Below are 23,579 nucleotides of genomic sequence, written 5' to 3' on the forward strand. Positions count from 1 at the left end.
ATATACTAATGGGATTTATATTTCATTTAAAAAAATTAGTGCCTTCCTATTTTTTAGGTGTAGAAGAAGAGAAAAGATATAGTGCTGGTTCCATGTATTTGAAATACAGTGCCCAAGTATACCAAATTAGTTTCAAACAAAATTCCTATTTATTATAGAATTAACTATAATAGAGGATCATAAATAATAGATATTTCCAAATCTCCCCAACTGTTAGAAACATGAAATAATTCTTGCTGACTATATTAGAAAAGGTATCCTGATATGTTTGCAGGTAGATAATGCCCATTTAACATATGAATATTTGAACATTTCCAGTTTATAATCATAATGCGTTTCACTTATAGATGGAAATGCTTCTAGTTTTTTTTTCACCCCCCAGATTTATTGAGATATAATTGACGTATAACATTGTATAAGTTTAAAGTGTACAACATGTTGATTTGGTACTTAGAGTATATTGCAAAATAATTACCACCCATAGTGTTAGCTAACACCTCTATCATGTCACATAGTCACCATTTTTTTGTGGTAAGTACATTTAAGATCTACTCAATTAGCAACTTGCAAATATATAGTACAGTATTATTAACTATAATCACCATTCCATATATTAGGTCCCCAGAACTTATTCATCTTTAACTAGACGTTTGTACCCTTTGATCAATACTTCTAGTTTTTAAAGTCCTTTCCCATGTGTTTGTTTGGTTCTCACAAATCTCAATATATATCGATATATATAACAATATATTATATATTAACTATATATATAAACTATAGAGAGTGAGAAGTGTGGTTCAGTTATCTTTGTTAAACAGAGAAAATGTAAAATGTTTATATGTTCTATAACAGTGGTCAGCAGACTATGGCTCAGAGGCCAAACCTGACCCACCACCTGCTTTTGAAAATAAAGTTTTATTGGAAGACAGCCCTGCTCATTCATTTATGTATTGCCTATGGCTGCTTTTGTGGTGCAATGGCAGAACTGAGTAGTGACAGAGACCATTAGGCTCATAAAGCTTTAAAACATTTACTATCTGGCCTCTTAATGAAAAAAAAATTTCTAATCCTGTTCTACAGCAATTTTTCCTTAAGAACCATATTTAAATAACCAATTTAAAAGTTTTTCCAACTTTATGATATCAAAATTAATAGTGTCCAATACATGGCATATACATTTTCTATGGGAACTCTGCATACCACAAGCAGTGAAATACGGAATTTCACAGCATTTAATGCTACTATTTTATAATGTAGGAAGCAGCATATCAAGATATGCATGTTAATAATAAAATAATTAGGGGAATTTTGACTTATTGATATTGATGTGACTAGACTGAACCAGAGAAGTTCAGAAAAAGTCTCCTCTTAAAAGTGAAACTAATACAGTTCTAATTTAGTATGGTGTGCAAGTCCATTCCTATCAATATTTCAGCTTAGCTTGCGTGTAGCTAGCTCTTAACAGAAGCAATTATCAAATAATTCTTATAGTCTTAAAATAAACACTAAGGCTGATTTAACCTTACCTTTGAACATCATTTCCTACTATGGAGTTTTACACTTGAGCACAAATATCTGGCTCTTTCTTTAGAAACATCGTCTTCAGACAAGATGCGCTCTAATTCTATGATATGTAATGTAAAAATGTACCAATGATAATAGATTCTCACCAGTTGAACATACAAATGAACTAAATACAGATTCTCTGGAAGGCATACATAACTTCAAATTATCGCCTACCTCTTGTCTTTCTACTCTTAAGATATTTAACTTGGGAGAAATGGGAAAAACCAGACTCCCGTTTATTACTGCTAGAAATTTGAGGGAAATTTATTTCGGAACATAAAATAAAGAACTGGTGTAGATAAATGAAACACAAATGTATAGTAAAGTTAGAAGTTGTTTTTAAAAATGAAACAACATTTTAACTGTCAGAATGCTTTCCTTTGGGGTTTTATTTTGATGTATTTCAGCTATCGAAAAATAATGGGATCTTTCCCTTAAAGACCCAAAACTCAACATCTTTCTAAGAAGAAATATGCAACCAACTTTCAAGTGTCTTTTCATGGCTATACTATACTTCTTGTGGGTCTTATCAGTAGCAGTTATATTCAAGTGCTTATGGGTGGCATCTATTCCAAAAACGTATTTCATAATATATCTTCTGAGCATTACCTTTATTTACCCATTTTCCATTGTAACTTATAGCTTAATTAAACCAAATTAAGGGACTTCCCTGGTGGTCCAGTGGTAAAGAATCTGCCTTACAATGCAGGGGACGTGGGTTTGATCCCTGGTCAGGGAACTAAGATCCCACATGCCACAGGGCAACTAAGCCCGCGCCACAACTACTGAGCTCGCATGCCTCAATGAGAGAGCCTGCATGCTGCAAACTACATAGCCCACATACCCTGGCGCCTGTGCACCACAGCTAGAGAAGAGAAAACCCGCACACCACAACTAGAGAGAAGCCCACACACCACGACGAAAAGCCCGTGCACCGCAAAAAAAAAAAAATCCCACATGCTTCTATGAAGATCCTGCGTGCCACAACTAAGACCCGACGCAGCCAAAAAAAACCCAAACAAACAAATTAAAAACACTGATGATCTACTAAATTCAAGGAATGAATACAGTTTGAAAGAAAATCTTATTTAACATTCTCTATTAGTTTGGGGCTAGATACTCTTCCCTCAAGGACTGGTCAACTGCAACAAAGTTGAATAGAGCCAAGATAAAAAAATTCTATTCTATTTGTTCATTTTCCATTCCTGCTTATACCTCAGTGGTTTCAATAGCTTTCTAGCTGGTTTCTTTTAAGAAGAAACATAATGTCATAATAGACATAAAAGTTCAATTGCTAAGTACTCAGTGAATGTTCGTTCCCTTTCTTTCTTATCTTACTTCTTTACCCTTCCCCTCTCCATCAGGATTTCCCAAGTCAAAATCACTCTCCTCACCCTTGCCAGAAATTTTTTTCCTTTTTTAATAACAGTGTTTTTAAAGCTGGTTGATGTTGGTTCTACAGGAAAAGGGAAAGAAAGTGTGAACAGGAATCTCTCACTGCTTCTCCAGGCAAAAAAGTTTCCCTTTGATTCATTTTCTGACCTTACTTGCTTTTCAACATTTTTTTTAAGTGACATTTTAAAGCACTTGCCTGTACCACTAAGATGATAATAACCTTATACTGAAGTTCCTCATTATGACCCTCATTAGTTTGCAAGTTTCTGAGTATCAGAAACTAAATCTTAGTACTTAATTCCTATCTGGGTCAAGTAAATCTCCTTGTACAAAAGCATGACACAACTATTAATTGAATTAAAAAAAGTGTACATGGATTGAATGATTCTTACTTTAAGTATATTTAAAGTTTTATATAATTTGTCAGTAACAAGGGCACTCCAGTCAAAAAATTAAATTTGCAGTAAGTTTTATAAAGGTATTACTTTTATTTGCAAAGTTTAATTCACTAGAATAACTTTACTTAGCAATAAATATTTCTAAAATTATGTCTATTCATATATATATATATATATATACATATATACACACACACACACACTCACACATGCACATAGATGAACTGGGTTTTTCACTGAGATTTTCACATTATAAATCAATTTTGTAAAATGAAGAGTTTTGGTAAAAAGATTAGTAGTATAAAAAGTTGTTTTGATCAAGCCAAATTGACAGCTAAGTCACTTTTATATTGATAGCTGAGTCAAGTTTGTCTGATGGAGAAACCAGGAATTCTAAAAAAATTATAGACTTTGGCAGTCACATTTAAGTACTTTGCAGTTAAAAGCAGCAACGGTTTATTTAACAGGTTGCTCGGAATCAAGTGGAACTTACTGTTTTGGTGTTTTGCCCGACTTTTTTTCCATTTACAAGTGAATCAATGCCCCGTAGAAATAGTTTTTTAAATACAGCCAAAATGAAATGGCTAATTTCACCAATATATTTTATTAACTGGAATGATAGTACTCTTTAATGGCATTTGTCTGACACCAGGTTTGTGTATTTCTTCACACATTCTGTTAAATGAACACCTGCCAAAGCAAATATCTGACTGATATTTATACCAGACTGTTTCTATGTAGGAACACTATGTTACACTGCTTGCTTCCTTGAAGGAATACAGAAGATTAGAAGTTGTGAATGTTGAATACAAACTTTGGTTTCTTTTTTTGAAATGCTAACTCAAAGTAGAATTTTCAAAACTGAAATTTACTGACAATAAAAGGTACTCACAAACCAGAATCTAAATAACTCCCCCCAAATTGTTCAAATCTTTAATCAATCCTCGATACTAATTTTTATCAAACATCAACCAATTTTTTTCATAAGAAAGTTTCTAAAAATATTGACTCAATACAACAATAGAACACCAAAATAGTCTAGGTGTGAATCTTTTTTGATTCACTTGAGTACTGCTTGCATTATGAGGCTTTGTAGTTTATACGAATGGTCTCTGATGATCAAATTCATTGTTTTTAAGGTTGAGGAGACTCAAGCGCAAGTCTGAACAGAGAAAAGAGAGCAGAGCCAAGGTCAGGTTTTCTCCTGTTTCTACACTGTGCCTCCAGAATTCCTCCAAGGAGCCCTAGGAGCTACTGGTGGGGCTGTGGAAGGGCCAAGCAGGCAGGACCCCTCACTTTCCCCTCACACACTGCACTCTCTTTAATAAGGGTTATTCTGCTGCACCTCTTTTACATATTTGAAATTCTAGGTAAGAATGAGTTTGAAAAAAAAAATCTGTCCCTAAAAAACAAATTTGAAAACCACTGTATTACCTTGTGCACCATAAGGAAGAGGGGGAATATCAGACCCAAATTTGAAATGACGTCCCTGTTGGTAGCCAGCATGAGAAACACTTAGAAATTGCATTCCAAAATAAGGGAAAAGGGATCCTGAATGTAGTTTTTTTGTACAAGTAAAGCCCTGTTTTATTATTATTTTTTCTTGTACATCGGTTGTTGACTTAGTGTTTCTAGAAATTTGAATTATACAAAAATGAACAATGAATAAACAAAGTTTGGTAGAGAAACTTCCAATGTGTTTCAGAATGCAAGAACAGGTGAAGCTTACAGAAAAGCATAAGAATAAACTGGTTAACAGAAATCAGAACAATGGAAAGTTAAATGACAGTAAGAGCACCATACGGACTAAAAGACTCAGGAAGAGCTTTCTGGAAAAGAGGCACTCAAGTCAGAGTAGAAGATAAGGGAGATGGCATTCCTGGTGGCAAGAACAACAGAGATGAAGGGGGGGAAAAATCATATTTATTGAAGAGAAAGAAGATACAACCAAACGGAGAGGACTGTTTGTGTCAATGGGATATGAGCTTGAATTGGTAAAATGGGGTTTTATTGAAGAAGCACCTGGAAGGTAATTGAGGACTGTACATTTAAAGTATGCATAAGGACAATATGGTACTACCTTTGGTACTCAACAGAAGATGTGCTTTAGTGCTAGCAGGCTGGCAGTGCATTTTGAATATTCAAGGAAGTTTCTTTTATTGTGTTAAATTACTGGTGGTGGAAAAAATGTAGGTGGTACTTCAAAAGATGCTAGATTGTTTTTAGAGATTTAAAATCACATATGCAATAGTAGACACACAGGGACATTTTATACTGCTCTCACAACTGTGTTGTCTGGAAAAAAAAAGCTTAGGAAGTGTACACCATGACCTAATTTATACCTTTCATGTCATATTTATGTAATATGAATAATTTAAAAATTTTATCATCCCTTTAAAATAATTTGTAAAATAAATTAAGAAATTTTGCTTAATGGTAAGCACTACGTGTTTGAGAAATGATATTTGAAATAAACTTGTTTCTCATAGAGTAGAAATACTATTGGATATAGTAGAAAAACAATGGCTATTACTAGATAATTAAAACTGAAGAAAGAACTTCCCTTAAAAAGATTTGAATTAAATGACCCTGGAGAAGTGTTCTTTTCCATTTATAGCTTTTATTTCTGTTTCTTCATTATGCAAGACATGGAGACAAAATTTTACCTAGCATAAATGAATAATATAAAGGAGGAATCAATGGACCAGAAATATCCTTCCAAGGTCAATTCAGTGAATGGTCCCTATATTGCATGACTATTAATTTTTAGGCGGAAGCAGATAAACCATCATTTTTTATAAGCAACACATCCTGTTATATAGGTTAAAATCAATCTCAAATGAAAATTATCCTACAAAAATATTTTTAACCTCTAAATATATTTCTTCAATCTCCAGTGTCTCTGGACCACCCAACTGAATGTTAAATGTTTCCATTCTTCTTTTCTTTTTCTTTTACCAAGTCCACTATGGAGGTGTGTGGCTATGCATGCATGTACCAAGGTTCTCCTTTGCTAAAGTCTGATATGGAGAAAATTATTTTTCTAAGGAGAAAAAAATTTTCCTTCTTGGGAATTACCTGGTTTTGCTGGATACTTTGATATTCTTATTGAGGGGTGTGCATGGGAAGTACATCAAAAGGTAGGTTTGAGTGAGAATAGTGGTAACTGGACAGTTTTCTAAAATGAATGGCTTCTATAATGCAGTGTTTTAGTTTTTAGTTTTTAGTTTTTAGAAGGCAAGCTTGGAAAGAGAGCGGAATTGCATTTAAATAAAACTGTGTTAAGAAAGGGAGGGGAGAAGAGTGATGAGATGGCTAGTTTCAGATAAGAGCATAATTTTGAAGAGTACTGATATGCCAGATAACAATGTTGATTATAATCTTCTCCTTGGTAGTCCCCCTCCATTTTCCAGCCCTGTAAATCTTAGTAGAATTGACTTCACCTGCTCTGGTATTGTGTGGGTGGACCTGCCTTGAGGATGGGCGTTGGGGAAAGAGCAGAGGCTTCTTGATGTAATAACCTCTGGATGGCTCACAAGCATAAGGACACATACACATTCACAGACATGCACACACGCAGACCTGTGCATACATGCACACAAATGTATATCGCCACGTAAAAAGCACCTGTCAGCTTAAGCCATTTGCACACTGACCGGGCGAGGTCAGTTCAGGTAAAACTTACACTGGTTTTGAATCACTGTGGTTGTACTCATGGTAGAAAATAGAACTTTAAGAGCATTCATAAACTAATTTGGCCCTTTGATAAATCTTTGGAAATGGACAGAAAATTCAGAACTTTTGGTACTTCCAGGGCCACACAGCCTGTGATTATAATCATTTAGACATTTTCCATCATTTATCTTGTTTTCTTTTGCTGGAGGTTATTTTGTACTTTGGGGATATTAAGAATCAAAACTATGCATTTATATGGATAAAGGACTTCATTCTAATTCATATTCATAACTCAAGAAACTCCATGTCAGAGTTGTTGAATTACTGCTTTTCATCATGTCTCCCTCTGCACAGTTTAGCTGGATTGGATGTTCTCTAAGACCTATTCTAGTTCAGAAAATATTAGTTATTATAGGACCTCTTAGTATTATGTGTAGATGCTAATATCCAGTGGCATAAAAAGGATTCTGTTGGTAAGGAAGAAGATGGAGCAGTGATGGTTTGGCAGGTAACCAACAGTATAGGTCACCAAGGCAAATCTGAATTTTTGTTGACTAAAACATAATTTCCTCTAATATTAAGTACTTAGTTCTATAACAGTATGTAATTTAGCCTGCCTTCTGATTCAGGGATAGGATTTTTTTTCTATAAACATTTATTTTTTGTTTCTGAGGCTCTTAACATTGTTAGAACAGGGAAAGCACATACCAATGCATGTGAAATTACTAACATAATTTTTATTGAGTATTCTGAACTAAGAGAAGGAGATAGCTCGTTTGCACATTTCCCCTTTTCTACATCATTCCTAGGGCACATGTTAGAGGTTCTCCATGTACATGGTTGCTGGCTCTTTCTCCTTTATATTAGTTGTTCACATTACCCATGGCCAAAACCTCAATTTCCTGTGTTCCCTTCCTCCTTCCACTTTCCCACATTTTAAAACATATCCATATCCTTGGGGCCCTATTTGTACTTACGTGATAATGGTTTTATATGGGCTAGATTAACTGTGCTAATATTTACTTTGCTAACGTGTTGGACCTCTAAGGTAATTTAAGGCTTTAATCATTTCAAAAGTTCAACCCCTTTAAAAAGCTCTTCAGGAATGCTGCCAGTTTACACATCTTGATGGAATGGCCATTTTGGCTTCCCTATCACACTCACAGAAGCAGGTGGCTACAAGAAAGGTTGGTTGGCCTGTATGACTCCACTGTCTGGAGTCTGTTCGTTATGTCAGCCTGATCTCTCATCTTACGCCATCTCTCATTCCCTCATCAAACTCACATTGCAAATTGCTGGTTTCTGCGCCATTTTCTCCACCCTGTTTCCTGTGTCATCTTGAGTGATTCATATGTGACTTCAATATTTATAGAGATGCCCCACCCAACACCCTGAACTCATTATTTCTTGACCTCCTCTGCTGCTCAGGCCTTTTAACTCCTTTGGACCTCAGTGATCTACTACCAGTGCTATACCCCAGTGCTACCTTGTCTTCCCCAGAAACTCCTCATCTCTCTTAATTACATTTCATAATCATACTGTCTTAATCTGAGCTCCTGCTTCTTCCAACTATCCCTCTTCCTTACTTCTAGCAAACTAACTCTTTGGCTTCATAAAGAATCTAAAACCTTAGGAAAACAGCAAAGATTCAAGTCTCTGAGCCCCTCTATGACCCTGCTTCTTTATCTTCTGCCCTATCTCTTCCATCCAGTCTGCATTCTGTGGTTTATCTCATCAACTAATCTCTCTATACTATCATCACACTCAAGCTCTGAGCTCCTCTCCTGGAGGAATCTAAAATTTTGTCTCTTGAAATTCCACACCTATGTACCTAAGCCTGCCAAATAAAGTTATATCATTGCCATCAGCATTGTAAAGTGGTTAAGAGCATGGACTCTGGAGCCTGACCACGAAAACTCAGTTCCTGGCTCCTCCACTTACTAGCTGGGTGCCCTTAGCAAAACAGCGTGACCACTTTGTGCCTCACTTTCTTCATCTGTAAGAAGGGAATAATAACTGAACACATCTCATACAGATGCTATGATGAATAAATAAGCTAATATTTATAAGGTGCTTAGAGAGGTATGTAACTGTTAAATAAACAAGTATTCTACTTCTCCCTTGTAGTTTTTATTCCATTTTTAATAACAGCTATTTCAAACCTTCACTCTCTTTAATTCTCCAAAAAGCTCACTCTCCATCACTTCAACAGATGATCTGGCCTCATTCTCAGAGTACATATAGGACAGTAGGTGTGAATTCCTTTAAATTATCTTACCCTGGAAATTTAACTACATTGGTGCATTTATATCTCTTTCCAATCTAAAAGAAAGAAATCACCTTCTAAAATTAAGTTTCCTCCCTTCAAATACCTAAGCTTTTCTGTGTATATTTAACCTTTCTCTGTCTACTTGTTCCTGTCTTTAACCAGTAAACATGTTTTAATTCCCATGCATTCCCCTCAAAAAATAACCAAAAATCCTTCAACTCTACATTTCCTTTTAGCTATTTTCCTATCTTCGTCTTTCTCTTCATCAGATGCCTACATTTCCTGTTTCTACCTTTACCTCTTTCATGACTATGTTACTCAGAAATGACAGTAATTGTAAGAAGGTCTAATATTAAAATCAAGTGGGAATAAACTGCAAGGGATCAAAACTTTAGAACTTGGCTTTTTCCCAACCTTAACCAGACATAGATATTCATGATCTTGAATGCTCGTATATTTATATAACGGCTTTCCTGCTCTTTTGTTCTATCATAACGAATTAATTGTTATCATTTGACTACCCCTGCTATTTCCTGTTTCCCTCTTCTAAAAGGAATTAGCCCTACAGACTCCCACTACAATCAAGGCTTCACTCTTCACCATTCCACCACAATTACTGTCAAGGTCAGCAATAACATCTCGATTTCCAAATCCAGAGGTCAATTCTCAGTGTTCATCTTAATCAACTTCTCAGGAAGTTGGTAGAATTTACCATTTCCTCTTCTTTAAAACCTTTTTTCTTCAGTTGCCTTCTCGATACCACTTTCAGTTCTCTTCCTACCTTGCTAGTTGATCTTTCTTAGCCTCCTCTGATGGATGCTTCTCAATTATCTGCCTCTAAAATGTGAAGTACCCCAAGACACTATCCTTAGATAGCTCATCTTAACATTCTTCACCAATTCCCCCATGGTGGCCCCAGCTAATTTTTTAGCTTTAGATACCACCTATATGCTGATGACTCCAAAACTTATGTTCTAGTCCAGATTTTCCCCTTGAACTCTACACTCATATATCCAAATGCCTACTCAATATATCCACTTAGATGTCCAACAGGCTTTTCAAACTTAACGCACTGAACAAACTTTTATTTCTCCTCCACCTTCAATCTTCCTCATTTCAGTCAGAGAGAGTGTATGAACTTAATAGTTTATACTGGTAAAAATATGAAAGCTGGTGAAGGAGACTGGGAAGTAGTAAAATATGCAAATGTAAGATCAAGAAAGAAATGTGAGGCATAATCAATCCTGACAAGAGCTATAAAGATACCTATAAAATGAGGGCTGAAAGGATCCACTAGACTTGGCATTTTAGAAGTCATTGATGACTACTGCCTCAATAGGCTTAGAATAGCTTACTTGGGAAACAGGAAGAAGGCTGACCAGAATCATATAGAAAAAATGGCTGTCTGATGTTAATGATCACACACACACACACACACACACACACACACGCTTATAATATTTAAGCCAAACTTTCATCCAGAGTTCCACCTTTGTACTGTAATTTCTCTTTTTTTTTTTTGATGTGGACCATTTTTAAAGTCTTTATTGAATTTGTTACAATATTGCTTCTGTTTTACGTTTTGGTTTTTCGGCCATGAGGCGTGTGGGATCTTAGCTCCCCGACCGGGGATCGAACCCATACCCCCTGCATTGGAAGGCGAAGTCTTAACCACTGGACTGCCAGGGAAGTCCCTGTACTGTATTTCTGACTGCTTGGGGCTATATCTCTTATATGTATCATAAGTACCTCATATCTAATATGTCCAATAATGAACTCATTTCCTTTCTTCTCTGTTCTCCTTACTCTCAAATTAATGCCTAATCATTCTAAATTCTCTATCATGTTGAATGACACCAATATCTATCCATTACCTAAAGTACAAAGCAAACTTGGGGATCATTCTATTTCTTCCTCCCCACCCACTTCTAATCTGTCAAATCTGATTGCAGCCCTTATCTCCACTGGTCTAACTCAAGTCTTTATAAACCTCGGTCCTCCAACCCCTGTCACCAAACTAATAAGCCTCCTAAATGGTTCCCTTGCCTGACGCTTTCCCATGCACTCTTCTTTCAACTGTATAGTTACAGTTATCTTTCAGTAAAGCACTTTAGTTAAAAACTGAAAGCTGCTTCTAACTTCACACTGGCAGTAATACATTCCCTTAAAATAGCACACCAAGGCCTTGAAAATTTGGCTCCCGCCTACCATTTCAACCTCAGTTTATGACAGTTCCTCACTTGCCTTAACATAATCAAACTGAAAAATACACTGCATGGGGTCAGACACATACTTCCCACACTTCTATCTCTGGAATACCTAGAGCTTTCAAAGTTCAAATAAGTTTTTATCCTTAAATTGTAAATACAATTTTAAAAAGTTTGAAAAATAAAAGAAAAAAAATTAGCCATAATATTGTAATTTAACAGAACATCTTTGTTTCCCTCCTAACGTTCCTCTCTGAATGTACATATTTGTATAGTAAACATATAATTTTGCTTAAGATTCTCACATATTTTGTTTAGCTATTCCTTGTTATGTTGCAGAAAAGAAACAACAAAAATTATAAAATTTATTTTGATAAAAAGAAATAAATGAGAGAAAAAAGAGAAAAAAAACAAGGGTGGGGACAGAATCGAGCCATGAATAAAGTTTAAGATGCATTCCATGATGACCTACTCATCTACCATGAGTGAGCCACACATTTGGCTCTCACTTTTCTAGCTGCCAATGTGAAAAGAGAAACTTTGTCAGTTATCTAACTCCCAGTGCCCGTGAGGTTAACCAAAAATGTCCTGGTAATTTTAACTCTTCTTGGAACAAATATTGTAAAAAGATATTTCTCCTGAGGTTCTCCTGAAGGGAATACAGGGTGATATACTTAACAACCTCTGGGAAGATTCTTTATTGGAGATGGTACATCTCATTTCATGTCACTGCTCAAATCAAGAATCAATATAGGCAGATGCTATTGCACAAATCATAGAGTAATTCTGTAGAAACCATCTTCTTGGAAATCACTTGATACTATCAAGGCACCCAGCTCTTTGCTGGTCTGCTTTAAGTCATGAGTAAATATAATATATTGAAATACTGACATATCATATGTGTTAGTCACAGTAGTGACTGAAGTTTATCCTTTAGAAAAACTTTCTGAATATTGTTTCTCTTCAAGATAGAGTTTAAAATAGTTCTTAGGTGAAATCTTAAAAAGTCATGTCCCATACTGGGCAGTTGAAGCTTGCTTGGAAGACCAGATTTTAGGTTGAGAAGCAAAAACTCCCTCTTTTTGATCAGTAACATTGTTCCCTTTGAGAAAGTCCTCTGAGTGCAAGAATGTGGCTAGGCCAGGGATGTTACAGTCTTGGGCTTTTGCATCTAATAGAGAACAGAATGTTATCCTAGAAGGACTCAAACATAACCTGAATAACATACTTGTTTGCAGAGATTCTCACTGTCTCCAACCTTGAGTCCTCTCCAGAAATATGGATAGGTGGAGCTACAGATTTTAGGCCATAAGTATCAACTTTACTTCTGTAATATTACGTGCTAGTAAGAAACCTGAATATTCAAATCTTTGTTTTTACATTCTCTGAGTTTTTCAGAAGATTTGGTGAGATAAAAGCAATTTTTCTACCTTTGCCTTTGTGTTTGCAGGACTGTTGAGTTATGGATTCTCGTCCCTCAATAATTCTGTCACTAAGATGGCTGACCTTAGGCAGGCTTCTTAAAATTTCTGAGCTTAGTTTTCCTACCTTGTGAAATGAGGGAGTCTTAGTAGGTAATCGCCTCCCTTGAATTCCCTCTGCCCATCAGCTGTAAGTGAAGAATCCCCTCAGCCCATCAGCTGTAAGTGAAGAATCCCCTCAGCCCATCAGCTGTAAGTGAAGAATCCCCTCAGCCCATCAGCTGTAAGTGAAGAATCCCCTCAGCCCATAAGCTGTAAGTGAAGAATCTCCTCAGCCCATCAGCTGTAAGTGAAGAATCCCCTCAGTTTGATGACAGTAAGTGGTTGCTCATGTTTCTCTAACAGCGGACCTGGAGTATCTAAGACAGTCACACATCTTGGCTAAGAGCATGGGCTTTGCAGGGGAAAAGTCCTGGTTCCACTCTGCCCCTTACTAGTATGTGGCCTGGGGCAAGTATTAACCTCTCTGAAGCTCAGTTTCCCTATCTGTAAAGTGAAAGTAATATAAGCTCTTATAGAGTTGTATTAAATGAGACACTATAAATCCAGGTATAAATACTGTGTCTGGAACAAAGCAAGTGCTCAATCCAAACTATCCATTTTCAATATTATTTCCCTGGGTCCACTGAAATAATTGCCCTTCTAACAGCATTTCTCCAAGTTGAATATCAGCACTAGTGTAATTACAGTGTTTAAAGGTTTTAAGGTGCCAACTTGAGTTGACTTGTTTTAAAAAAAATTGGAAAGACGTAGGCTCAGGGAAATTTTTAAAAATTAAGCAAAACAACCTGTGTGCTGACCTTTACCCTGTAGTTCTTTTATTTAATAACAATCTGTTAGCAAACACCACTTTAAGCTGTTTGATTAGTCCTAATGTAATCCAGGCCAAATATGCTACCTAACAGCAATAATAAACTTTTTTGCCTCAAAGAAATTTTAATGGCGTTTGCTTTACTTTTCTGTTTGTTTTGAAACAAGATTGTGAAGAAGTTCTTAGTTTGGGGTTCCCATCAATAGATGTTTAGTCCTTTTAACCTTTGATCGTATGTAGATTATATTTCAATATAACTAAGTACAATAAAATCATTTTTAGATAGCAGAGATAAGCTTTGAAGGCTAAGTACTTATTTTATAATTTTAAAGCAATTGTTTACCCACAAAAGAAAAGGAAAAAAATTCCCCCAAATGTGGGAAACCGGAGTTCTTTGCTGTGCTCTTAACTACAGCAGGAAATATGTGTTTGTTTATTATGACCCTAGTGCTTCCATAGCCAGATTAACATTCAAACACAGAGTTTTCATTCCTCTTAACCAACAATTGTCACCCTGACTGTGGAAACTGATAATTTGCAGGGAGTTTGAGAAGAATATTTGTATAATTACATCCACTAGAGCCTGGCTTGTACCCACAACTAGGCAATAAATTCTTTGTGAACAGGGAACACTTCTAAGAGTAGGTCCCCCTACAGGGTGTATTAATTAACACGCAGTAATATGCTGGGTCAATCTTTGTCAAACATGACTTTCAGGGACTATCAAATTTTATAGCAAAAGAGTTCAGAATTACCATTATATGTTAAGGAAGTCTCCTTGTTGATTCTAGGTTTTTCCTCATTCATGAGATGTGAGCCTCAACTGATTTGTAACCGGTTGTGAAACAGTAATCACTTGTATTGCTGCCAGAAAGTTCTCTGCAGGATAAAAGGTGAGTAATATGTTTTTTTTTTTTTTAATAAATCTCAGCTAATTATTTTTTTTTTAATTATTAGCACTTTAATTATTATTTATTTATTTGGCTGTGTTGGGTCTTTGTTTCTGTGCGAGGGCTTCCTCTACTTGCGGCAAGCGGGGGCCACTCTTCATCGCGGTGCGCGGGCCTCTCACTATCGTGGCCTTTCTTGTTGCGGAGCACAGGCTCCAGACGCGCAGGCTCAGTAGTTGTGGCTCACGGGCCTAGCTGCTCCGCGGCATGTGGGATCTTCCCAGACCAGGGCTCGAACCCGTGTCCCCTGCATTAGCAGGCAGATTCTCAACCACTGCGCCACCAGGGAAGCCTGAGTAATATGTTTTATAGATAGATAAATAAGACTCTATACTGATGCATAAGTCCTGAATACCTGCATGTTAAAACCCCAAATTTATCAAGCCATTGTAGAGACATATTAATTCAATTTTAAAAGTTCTTAAGAACTAGCTTATTATTTTCTGTCTCTATAGCTGTTATTTCCTTCAATATTTTATTATTGGATTAACTCTCATAGAACTTCACTTATTTTAAAAGCAATTTTAAAGGATTGCTTACTGAATTTATACACAACTTTCTTTTTTTTATACACAACTTTCTAAAAATTGCTTATAATCATTATTTATTTGCCAAAATGATTTAATCAGAGGAAAGAGATTATTAAGTGGATACATCTTATAGCTTCTGAATTAAGGGAGACACAAAGGGGGATTTTAAACTGTCACTAAGCTCTAAGGGATCTACTGGCCCTGCCCACCAATACAGTGCTGGTTGAAATTGAGTGTCCTTGTTTTGATGGCCTACCTGCTCAATCTTGTACTTTTTGGTTAGTGATGGTAAGGAAAGTTGGTGGAGCTGAATGTAAAGAATAGCCAAAAATGGTTTAGCAGAATTCTGTCTGAATCTGGCAGAAACCCCGCTTTCTCCCCATTTTGTCCACCCTCAAACTTGCCAAGCCTTGTTCACTTTGGCTTTATTTTAAAAATGCATTTCTGGTGAGTGAGGAAAGGTTTTGTACTGTGTTTTCAATGACTCACCCAAAATAACTCCATTCAACTTGTAAACGGTCCTGTTCTGAATGCAGATTGTGTTTGTTCTGTGATGGGCATGAAGGGGCTGCAGAAGGGAGATTAGCGAGGGGAAATGTGGCGGGAGAGGCCAGTGCAGTTTATATTTATTCAGGTTCAGGAATACATCAGAATTACTTTTTTAAAAGACATTGTGTGTGTGTGTGTGTGTGTGTGTGTGTGTGTGTGTGTGTGTGTGTGTGGTGTGTTTTAAAAAAACATTTATGAGGTCTGTACCCTTTAAAGCTTTTAAAGATACATCGTATTACATAGATACGTGGTTCATCTAGTTACCAACCTCTTTTTCTGATCCTCATAAAATGTGGAAGGGGAGATTTACATGTAAATATATAATTCCAAATACATGCATAGTGAAATCATTTTTTTAAAGTTCTAAATGCCTTCAAATAGGAAGAATCACATAGGTAACATAAGAGCTAGAAATTAATCTTAAATTAGGAAAAAAACGTGTATCAATAAACTGATCACACAAAAGTAGTGTTAAAACTAGAAAATGCAATAATGACTCCCTCCTGTTTTGTTGTGTACCGCAGAAAAATGTTTTATATAAAGTGGCATAGATTGAGCATCTGATATCAATAAATATACCTTTTCCAAAGCTTTTATGATTCAAAATATCAGAGACCTTTAAAAACAATATTTTAGGGCAGGACTGAAAAGAAAATGAAGAAAAGGACTGATCTAAACATGAACATTAAAGCTTCACAGATGAATTAAAAACATTTTGGCTTTCCCATGTGTTACTATGTCCAGTTATGAGGATTTCAAAACCTCCTTTGAGTTGTTTCATGAATTTATGAAACAGACCAAATAAAGCTTATTCTGTTATATAATCTTGCTTCACTCCATTGTTGATGAAGAATAGATGAGCCATTCTTACCTGTTGCTCAGAAACACCAGAGAATTGAGCCACTGAAAAGAAAACAAGCAGTCTAACAAGGTTTTACCATGGAGAGGGTAAATTTAGTACTATGTGGCAAACTGAAGAAATTGTGATCTGGGAACGGTGAAATGAATGATAAACGACAAGTTTTAGCGCCCACAAAATCAGAAAGTATATAAACTTACCCAGATTATGTAAATAATTTGCAAGGCAAAGTTCCAGTGGTATTAACACCTGCTTCTTCCGATGTGTACCTGGGAGAATGAAGGAAATCAAAATAGATTGTTTTGCTATGTTAATGCTTACTTATGAGGACAATGAACTAGTATAATAAGAGTTTTTGCTACTGTGGAAAAACCCAAAGTATAGGTAATAGATTTATAGACCTTAAATATTCAATTTTATTACTTTAAAATATACACAATAACCAGAAATACTTTAATGGTTAATAATGACAAAGAAATATGTCAAAAAATCAGTCTAAGTCAGACTAACCACCTTTCCTCATAGTTCAATTACATGATTTGTAAATAAACCTTTGAAAGTTTATGAAGAATTCATTCATTAACATTTTCCTTTTATCCTCTTTTATCCTATTGTAAATCATCCCACTGGTATCCCTGGAAATGTTAACAGTTATGTTGAGGGGGCCCAAAACATTACATGTTGACATGAATTTTAGAAATGCTGGGTTAAGCAAAGTTAAACAGTTTTATTTAAAAAAAAATAAATCTTGAAAACTTCGCAAGTCTTTAACATTCACTGCGACTGGGATGGGGCTGGGGGAGGCGAGAAAATGCAGAGTTTACCGAACTTACTTTATCCAGAATTCTTTCCTCCAGGCAATTCTATTATTAAGACAAAAGGGATCTCGGAGGTGTAAGGTAAATAGAATGGCAGATTAAATAAAAAGTGTAGCATTTTATATTTCAATTTGGTAAACTGCAGCACTATACCACTCTCTGATCAGATTCCTAATTACTAAGATTTTGATGCACAAAATAAAATTTTTAATTACATAAATACTAAAGAAACAATACCTTAACTAGAACCAAAATGCCTTAGCTTACCTGGTAGTAAATCTTGTTTTGTAATTTGGAGGCATGTGTTAAGGCCTAGAAAAGCAAAAAATAAGTAATTAATTAAACTGAGCATAATGTTTCACTTCTGATACATGCTTTACCATTTAAAATTGCCTAATTTAACTAGAGTCTGTTTTCTGTCCTAGCCTGAATTTATGCCATTTAAAAAATTCAGCTGCATAAGCGTGAAGATAGATGCCATTTACTATAAGAATAATCCCCCCATATGAAATTAACTGATTTTTGTCTGCTGCGATATAATAATGCCAAGAGCTATATTGAGCAACCACTTTATTTCATATAATCCTCACATCACCTTGGGAAGGTAGTTATCATGATTGCAACTTCACAGATGAGGAATGTGATGGCCAGAGATATTAGCTGTCTTACCCTAGGCCACACAACTAGAAAGAGACAGAAACAGATTTCAAACTTCAGTCTGACACCAAAGACCCTACTGTTCCCACTACATCATGCTGGATGGGATTATCCACATCTAACATAAATGTATTTCTTCCTCCACCTTGTAGGCTTTAGTAACTTAGACATTATTCTTTATGTAGAACTTCTGCAACGTTGATTGGCAGTAGGTCTACAATACAGTACTTGTTTGGAAAAAAAAAAATCCTTGAAGAAGCAAGCAAACAACCAGACTCTCCTCAGGTGTAGTATGGCATTCATTTCTGAATAAATTAAACACCTTGAGCAGTTTTTTAAAATCTCAAAGTTGAGAATACAATTAAAACCCCTTACTTTTCAAAACAGCTTGCTGTTTCAAGGATTTCCTTCTTTATTAGTTCTGTATCCTCAACGTTTTACATTAAAAATTATCATGTAGAAGAAAACATATGATTGTGCTATTGGTGATTCAAGAATTGCTGTACTCTATTCTAATGTTACCTGCTGGCAATTTTTCCCCCTTTCTTTATTATTTGACTTGGTGGTTTGGTTTTTAAATATAAAATTGTGGTTCATTATTCTCAAAGATTCTTTATTGTCTGAAAGTATTTAAACAACAAAACTAAGTAAAAGATAATAGGCCATAGAGAAACAACATAAAGCAAGTAAATATTTCATCCATTTGACTGTCCATTCTGAAGAATGTAAAGCATAGAAAATTTACCTCAAGAGAACTCAATGTTCCTTGTGGGATTAGCACTGTACTAAAAGTGTAAGGTGTGCAAGAAGAATATAGAATAATGTTCTTTAGTCTCCATTTACAGTCTGCCTAGGAAGTCAAACATACCCTCAGAAGCCAGTCATATTATTTACTGCACAGTTCAGCCCCAAAATAAATGAGACAGACATTCAGTTATATACCAGGGAATTGTGGAAAAGATGTGACCAGAGGTGGTGGAAAGATGTCGTCCAGGCAAAGTTCTGCATCAGCTGGATCTTGAAGATCATTAAGGTATTGGACAGAAAGAACAGGAATGAAATGAGAGGCTAGGATAGAGGGTCAGCAACAGCATGTGGAAATGATGGAACTGGGTAGGGTGGGATCCATCAGGGCCCTGAATGAAACTGAAGACAGCATACTTTGTTTTCTGTGGCTTCTGACCAGCCCTTTCAGTGTCTTTTCTCCAGGTACCTCCCTCACTTGCTTTCCTGCTCACCTTTCCTACAGGCAGCTAGACTCTGGCCTATGTTGAAGGACCATTAAACTGTTAGCTGCATTTTGCTATAGGACTCTTGAAGGCTGGAAAGTTTTTCAGATTCAAAGAAAACATTTTTAAGATTCAAAGAAAAAATAGTGAAAATTCAAGGCAATGAGCTACCAGTATCCCTGTTCTAGCTCTCCCTCACATTTCACAGTATAAGGCCCAGAATGATATTATGATGGTTCTGGGAAGTTAGTCTGGATCTTGGATATGATGTTGAATAGGATTTTATAGTCTTTCTGCTAATAAGATTTTAAAAATAACAAAAGGGACTGCTCAAACTCATTTTTAAAATGTTCTAAACCTTGACATCATTTGTATCTTGTAGCACCAAAATCCAAGCAAATATTTCTACTTTTTCCCAGCTGTTCCCTGCTGTATTTTCCTTCACCTCCCTATGTCCAATTTCAATGTGGAATTTCCAAATTAAATCTTTCATACATAACACGACCACAATAAATAACTTTCTTAAGCGTGAAAGGAGCACTCCACGAAGCTTAGTCTTTTCCAGTTTTGATATTTTGACAAGAAATACCAATTACGCGCCTTTCTCCCATCTTTCTCCACCATTTCTTGGACAGAATTCTTTGGACTCCTCGAAGAATAACTTCCAGCGAGCCCAAGCAGACACTCGTTTGGACGCAGTGAAGAAGGGCGTTGAGTGAAACTTGGCCTTTCCACATTCCTTCTGTTTTGGGGTGAGAGGGGAAGTTAATAAGCAAAGATTACTAACCAACAAGCAACCAAACCTCTCCTGCTCCGCCGGCCGCGGCGGGGGACGGGGGACAGTGGGCGGGGGGCAGGGGGCGGGTCTTTCCACTTCGTGCTCGCCGCGCCCCGCCCCGCGCGCCCCCGGCCGGAAGGGGGCGTGGAACGCCGCTGAGGGAGGGGCGCGCTGACGCGCGGCTGCCGGCCAGGCCCCTGGCGCGTCAGGCTGAGGCGGGAGGCGGGAGGCGGGAGGCGGGAGGCGGGAGGCGGGGCGGGGGCCGCGGGGAGGGCGGGGCGGTGAGCCGGGACTGGGGCTGGCCGGCGCTCGGCTCCCAGCCGCGCTCGCTCGAGTCGCTCGCGCTCCCGCGCCGCGCCCGGCCGGCTTCATGTGAAACGCTGGCCCTCCGCCCCCTCCCTCCCCTTCCTTCCCTCCCTTCCTCCCTCCCGTCCCCTCCTCCTCCTCCTCCTCCTCCCCCCGCGCCTGCTCCAGCTCCCCGGGGCCCCCAGCCCGGCCGGGCGCTGACCGCAGGGGCTGGGGTCCCAGCCGCCGCCGTGTCTCTCACAGGCTCCAGCTGGGGCTGCGGAGCCCCCGGTGCAGCCATGGACCAGCCCCTGGTGGCGTCGGCGGAGGCGGAGGAGGAACTGGAGTGGCAAGTGGCGAGTTGCAGGAGGAAGGCCTGGGCCAAGTGCCGCGGCTCCTGGCAGGCGTCGGAGACGGAGGACCTGTCCACAGAAGCGACGACGCAGGACGAGGACGAGGACGACGAGGAGGACCTCTCTGGAGCGAAGCTGCCGGCGGCCGCGGGGAGAGGTCCGTGCGCCCCGCGGGGCAGCGGCGGGCGGGGAGCTCGGGGAAGTTCGGGCGGGCGGGGAAAAGTCTCGTGCGCTTTGGGCGACTGCTGTGAGTTCTGGAAGATCCTCCTGGGCTCGAGAGGCCGAGGGGAGAGGGGACACTTCCGACCTTTAAACGTGCGTGCTTGGTAAGGCGTCTCCAGCGTCAACAGAGACACCCCGGTGCTATCTTTTCCCTTCAGATGGTCTCTAAGCCGTGTTGCTTAGGCTGCATTTTGCCCCCAGTAGATTTTCCTACCTGGGGGTATCCAGGGTGACCCCGCAGTCGGAGTCCTCCTGGGGTCGGTAACGAGCTGTCCCCTCGCTCTGCCCCGCAGGAAACGTGCCCAACGAGAAGATCGCGATATGGCTCAAGGACTGCCGGTGAGTCCTCGGTTGCGCCGCTCGCGTCCCGGGGGAAGATCAGCGCTAATGGGACGCCTGGGCGGAGTGACTCGGGCCGCCGTCCTTGCGGGTCCCTTGGACCTCGTAAGCCATAAACCGGAAAGTGAGCCGGCGGATAGCTTCCTCCTTTAAGCGATTAGAAATGGAAGTGCTGTGACCGCCGATTATTTGGTGACCAACAGTTATTAGGACTTCAGCTCCGGTGCGTGATGTTAGCATCAGAGATCAGAAATCTGAAACAGATAATCATGCCATGTTATTATGCTTGCCCTGTTTTTCTTTGAAAGGATTGTCACATTTCACACAGTATTTTATTTTGCTTTTGTTTTGACATGTGTATATCTGGCAGAAGAGTCATTTCCCTTTCAGATGTGTTTTAGATGAATGTAATTTACTTAACTACACTAACCGGGCTTTATGTTGGTGCCTTAATTCTGTTTGGAGAGCTGTTAAAACTAGCTAACTACTTTGTTCTAGCTTACTTCTTGGACATGCATTTGTCAGATGGCCCTGGAATTCACAGAAGGGAAATAGAGCTTTGAAGACATTCAGGCTGCATAAATCTGTTTAATTACACGCTTTGGTAGCTGGTACAGAAATGTTTGATAAAGTACAGAGGAGATTAATCGTATCTTACTACAGTAAAATGTACTTGTTTCATATTTTAATTATTTTTTTCCAACTTATTTGCTACTTATAAAATCTCATATGAAGAATGTTGGCTTTTTAACTTTTGTTAAGGTGTTTGCTTCTGTACATATTTTTTGCCATCTCAATTTGGGCTTTTCTTAATCTTTTGTCCAAGTACCAGAGTTTGAGAAGTCTTTTCTGGTGGGGAGAGAGAAATGATTCTTACATATGCCAGTTTATTTTTCTTTCTTAAAGACATAAAATATTGGCCATTACTCTGTTGCTATCCTGTTTTGGTGAATTGCCTGGAGCCTTACTGAACACTCTTTATTATAGAACTCTTTAACCTTTAATGAGAATGTCATAGACCTTTCTGAGATATGATGAAATATATGGACCTTTTCTCTAAAGATTCACAAAAAAATGTTTAAGAGCAAGAGAAGAATCATGTTATGTTTATTTTATGGTGTATGGGAGTTAAGATTATATAAGAGATATATCAAGTAGACAGTAAATAAGTGCATCTTTTAAGATAAATGCAGTGGGCAAATGTTAACATTCACCAGGACACATGATCTTTGAAAATTCCAGGAGTTTTGTTGCTAATCTTGATTTATGTAGGTAGATTCTATAGTCTGTTGCGGATTTCCTACATAGGTTTCTTTCTTGTTCCCTGCAGTTTCACCTATTCTGTACAAAAGGGACATTCATTTATACTCTGGAGAGCTAGAACAAACAGTCTTTTATTGTTAGTTTTATTATCACAGATTTGACTGCTAGGATATATGCAAGTTTTTTTTTTTTTTCTATAACAGTTTAGGGTCCTTCCCAGAGTCAGGCATCTGTCTACTTTGTATGTTATGTACAATGATCTGAAGACAGCATCCCCCCCCAACTCCCGTGATAAGTTCTCAAATATTCTTTGTTTTCTTATTGCTTTCCATATCCTGAATAAAGATACCATGTAGTTTTTCCTTAAAGGGAGTCTTTATTTTGGTAATTTTTTTTTTTTTTTTTTTTTTTGTGGCTAAGCAGAAACAAATTGCTTGAATAAGTAGCATCTAAGAAGGGATAGAGTTTTTGATAAGATTTGTAAGAGGGCAATTATAAGAGTGAGAAGCTTGTTTTTGAAGGAGAATGCCAGTTATATTCTGCTCATTTGCCATTTTCTGTTGGTGCCCAGGCCAGTTGAGACATTTACAGAAGGAGTAATGCAATGTTTTGTCCTACAAAAGTAACCACCAGGGAAGAGGAATGACTTTTTTGAGGGCATAAAGTATAGTTTTATTAAAATATATGCAAAAACTTAGAGGTTTTATTATCTTTATGGTCATGGCTTATTCTTTTTCATTTCAAAAGCACTAATTTTTAAAGAACTGCCATTGCTTGTATATTTGTTTGTAGAAACTTTTAACGTTTAAGTGGCATTTCAGTAATATTTCTTTGAAACTGATATTTTTATGATTGATCCCATTTCTGATGTGAATTTATAACAGGTATAAATTGTTGCTGATGAAAGGCTTATAACACAAAGTAGAACTTTTATAATAAAACAAC

General features: G+C 37.7%; 1 protein-coding gene and 2 long non-coding RNA genes across 9 annotated transcripts in view; 2 read left to right on the forward strand and 1 right to left on the reverse strand.

Annotated features, from left to right (window-relative positions):
• The window catches only part of LOC132369069 (uncharacterized), a 57,731-nt gene extending 37,545 nt beyond the window's left edge, over positions 1–20,186 (forward strand). The window contains exons 2-3 of the long non-coding RNA XR_009504242.1: positions 14,594–14,695; positions 20,030–20,186. This is a non-coding gene — a long non-coding RNA (uncharacterized LOC132369069). The remainder of the gene's footprint in view (positions 1–14,593; positions 14,696–20,029) is intronic.
• LOC132369068 (uncharacterized) overlaps positions 1–20,289 on the reverse strand; it is a 199,033-nt gene extending 178,744 nt beyond the window's left edge. For 2 of the 3 annotated variants that reach the window (XR_009504239.1, XR_009504241.1), the window contains exons 1-3: positions 20,182–20,289; positions 17,776–17,820; positions 16,891–16,959 (exon numbers count right to left, since the gene is read on the reverse strand). This is a non-coding gene — a long non-coding RNA (uncharacterized LOC132369068). Of the gene's footprint in view, positions 1–16,890; positions 16,960–17,775; positions 17,821–18,103; positions 18,188–20,181 lie in introns of those variants that run through there. The other variant, XR_009504240.1, reaches the window with a different exon arrangement.
• Positions 20,290–20,445: 156 nt separating this feature from the next.
• ITPRID2 (ITPR interacting domain containing 2) overlaps positions 20,446–23,579 on the forward strand; it is a 38,387-nt gene continuing 35,253 nt past the window's right edge. For all 5 annotated transcript variants that reach the window (XM_059928272.1, XM_059928267.1, XM_059928268.1 and 2 more), the window contains exons 1-2: positions 20,446–20,967; positions 21,326–21,371. In XM_059928272.1, coding sequence (XP_059784255.1) covers positions 20,757–20,967; positions 21,326–21,371 — 257 coding nt within the window. In that variant the 5' untranslated portion in view covers positions 20,446–20,756. The remainder of the gene's footprint in view (positions 20,968–21,325; positions 21,372–23,579) is intronic.

The sequence above is a fragment of the Balaenoptera ricei genome, chromosome 7 (assembly GCF_028023285.1).
Source record: "Balaenoptera ricei isolate mBalRic1 chromosome 7, mBalRic1.hap2, whole genome shotgun sequence".
Classification (NCBI taxonomy): domain Eukaryota; kingdom Metazoa; phylum Chordata; class Mammalia; order Artiodactyla; family Balaenopteridae; genus Balaenoptera; species Balaenoptera ricei.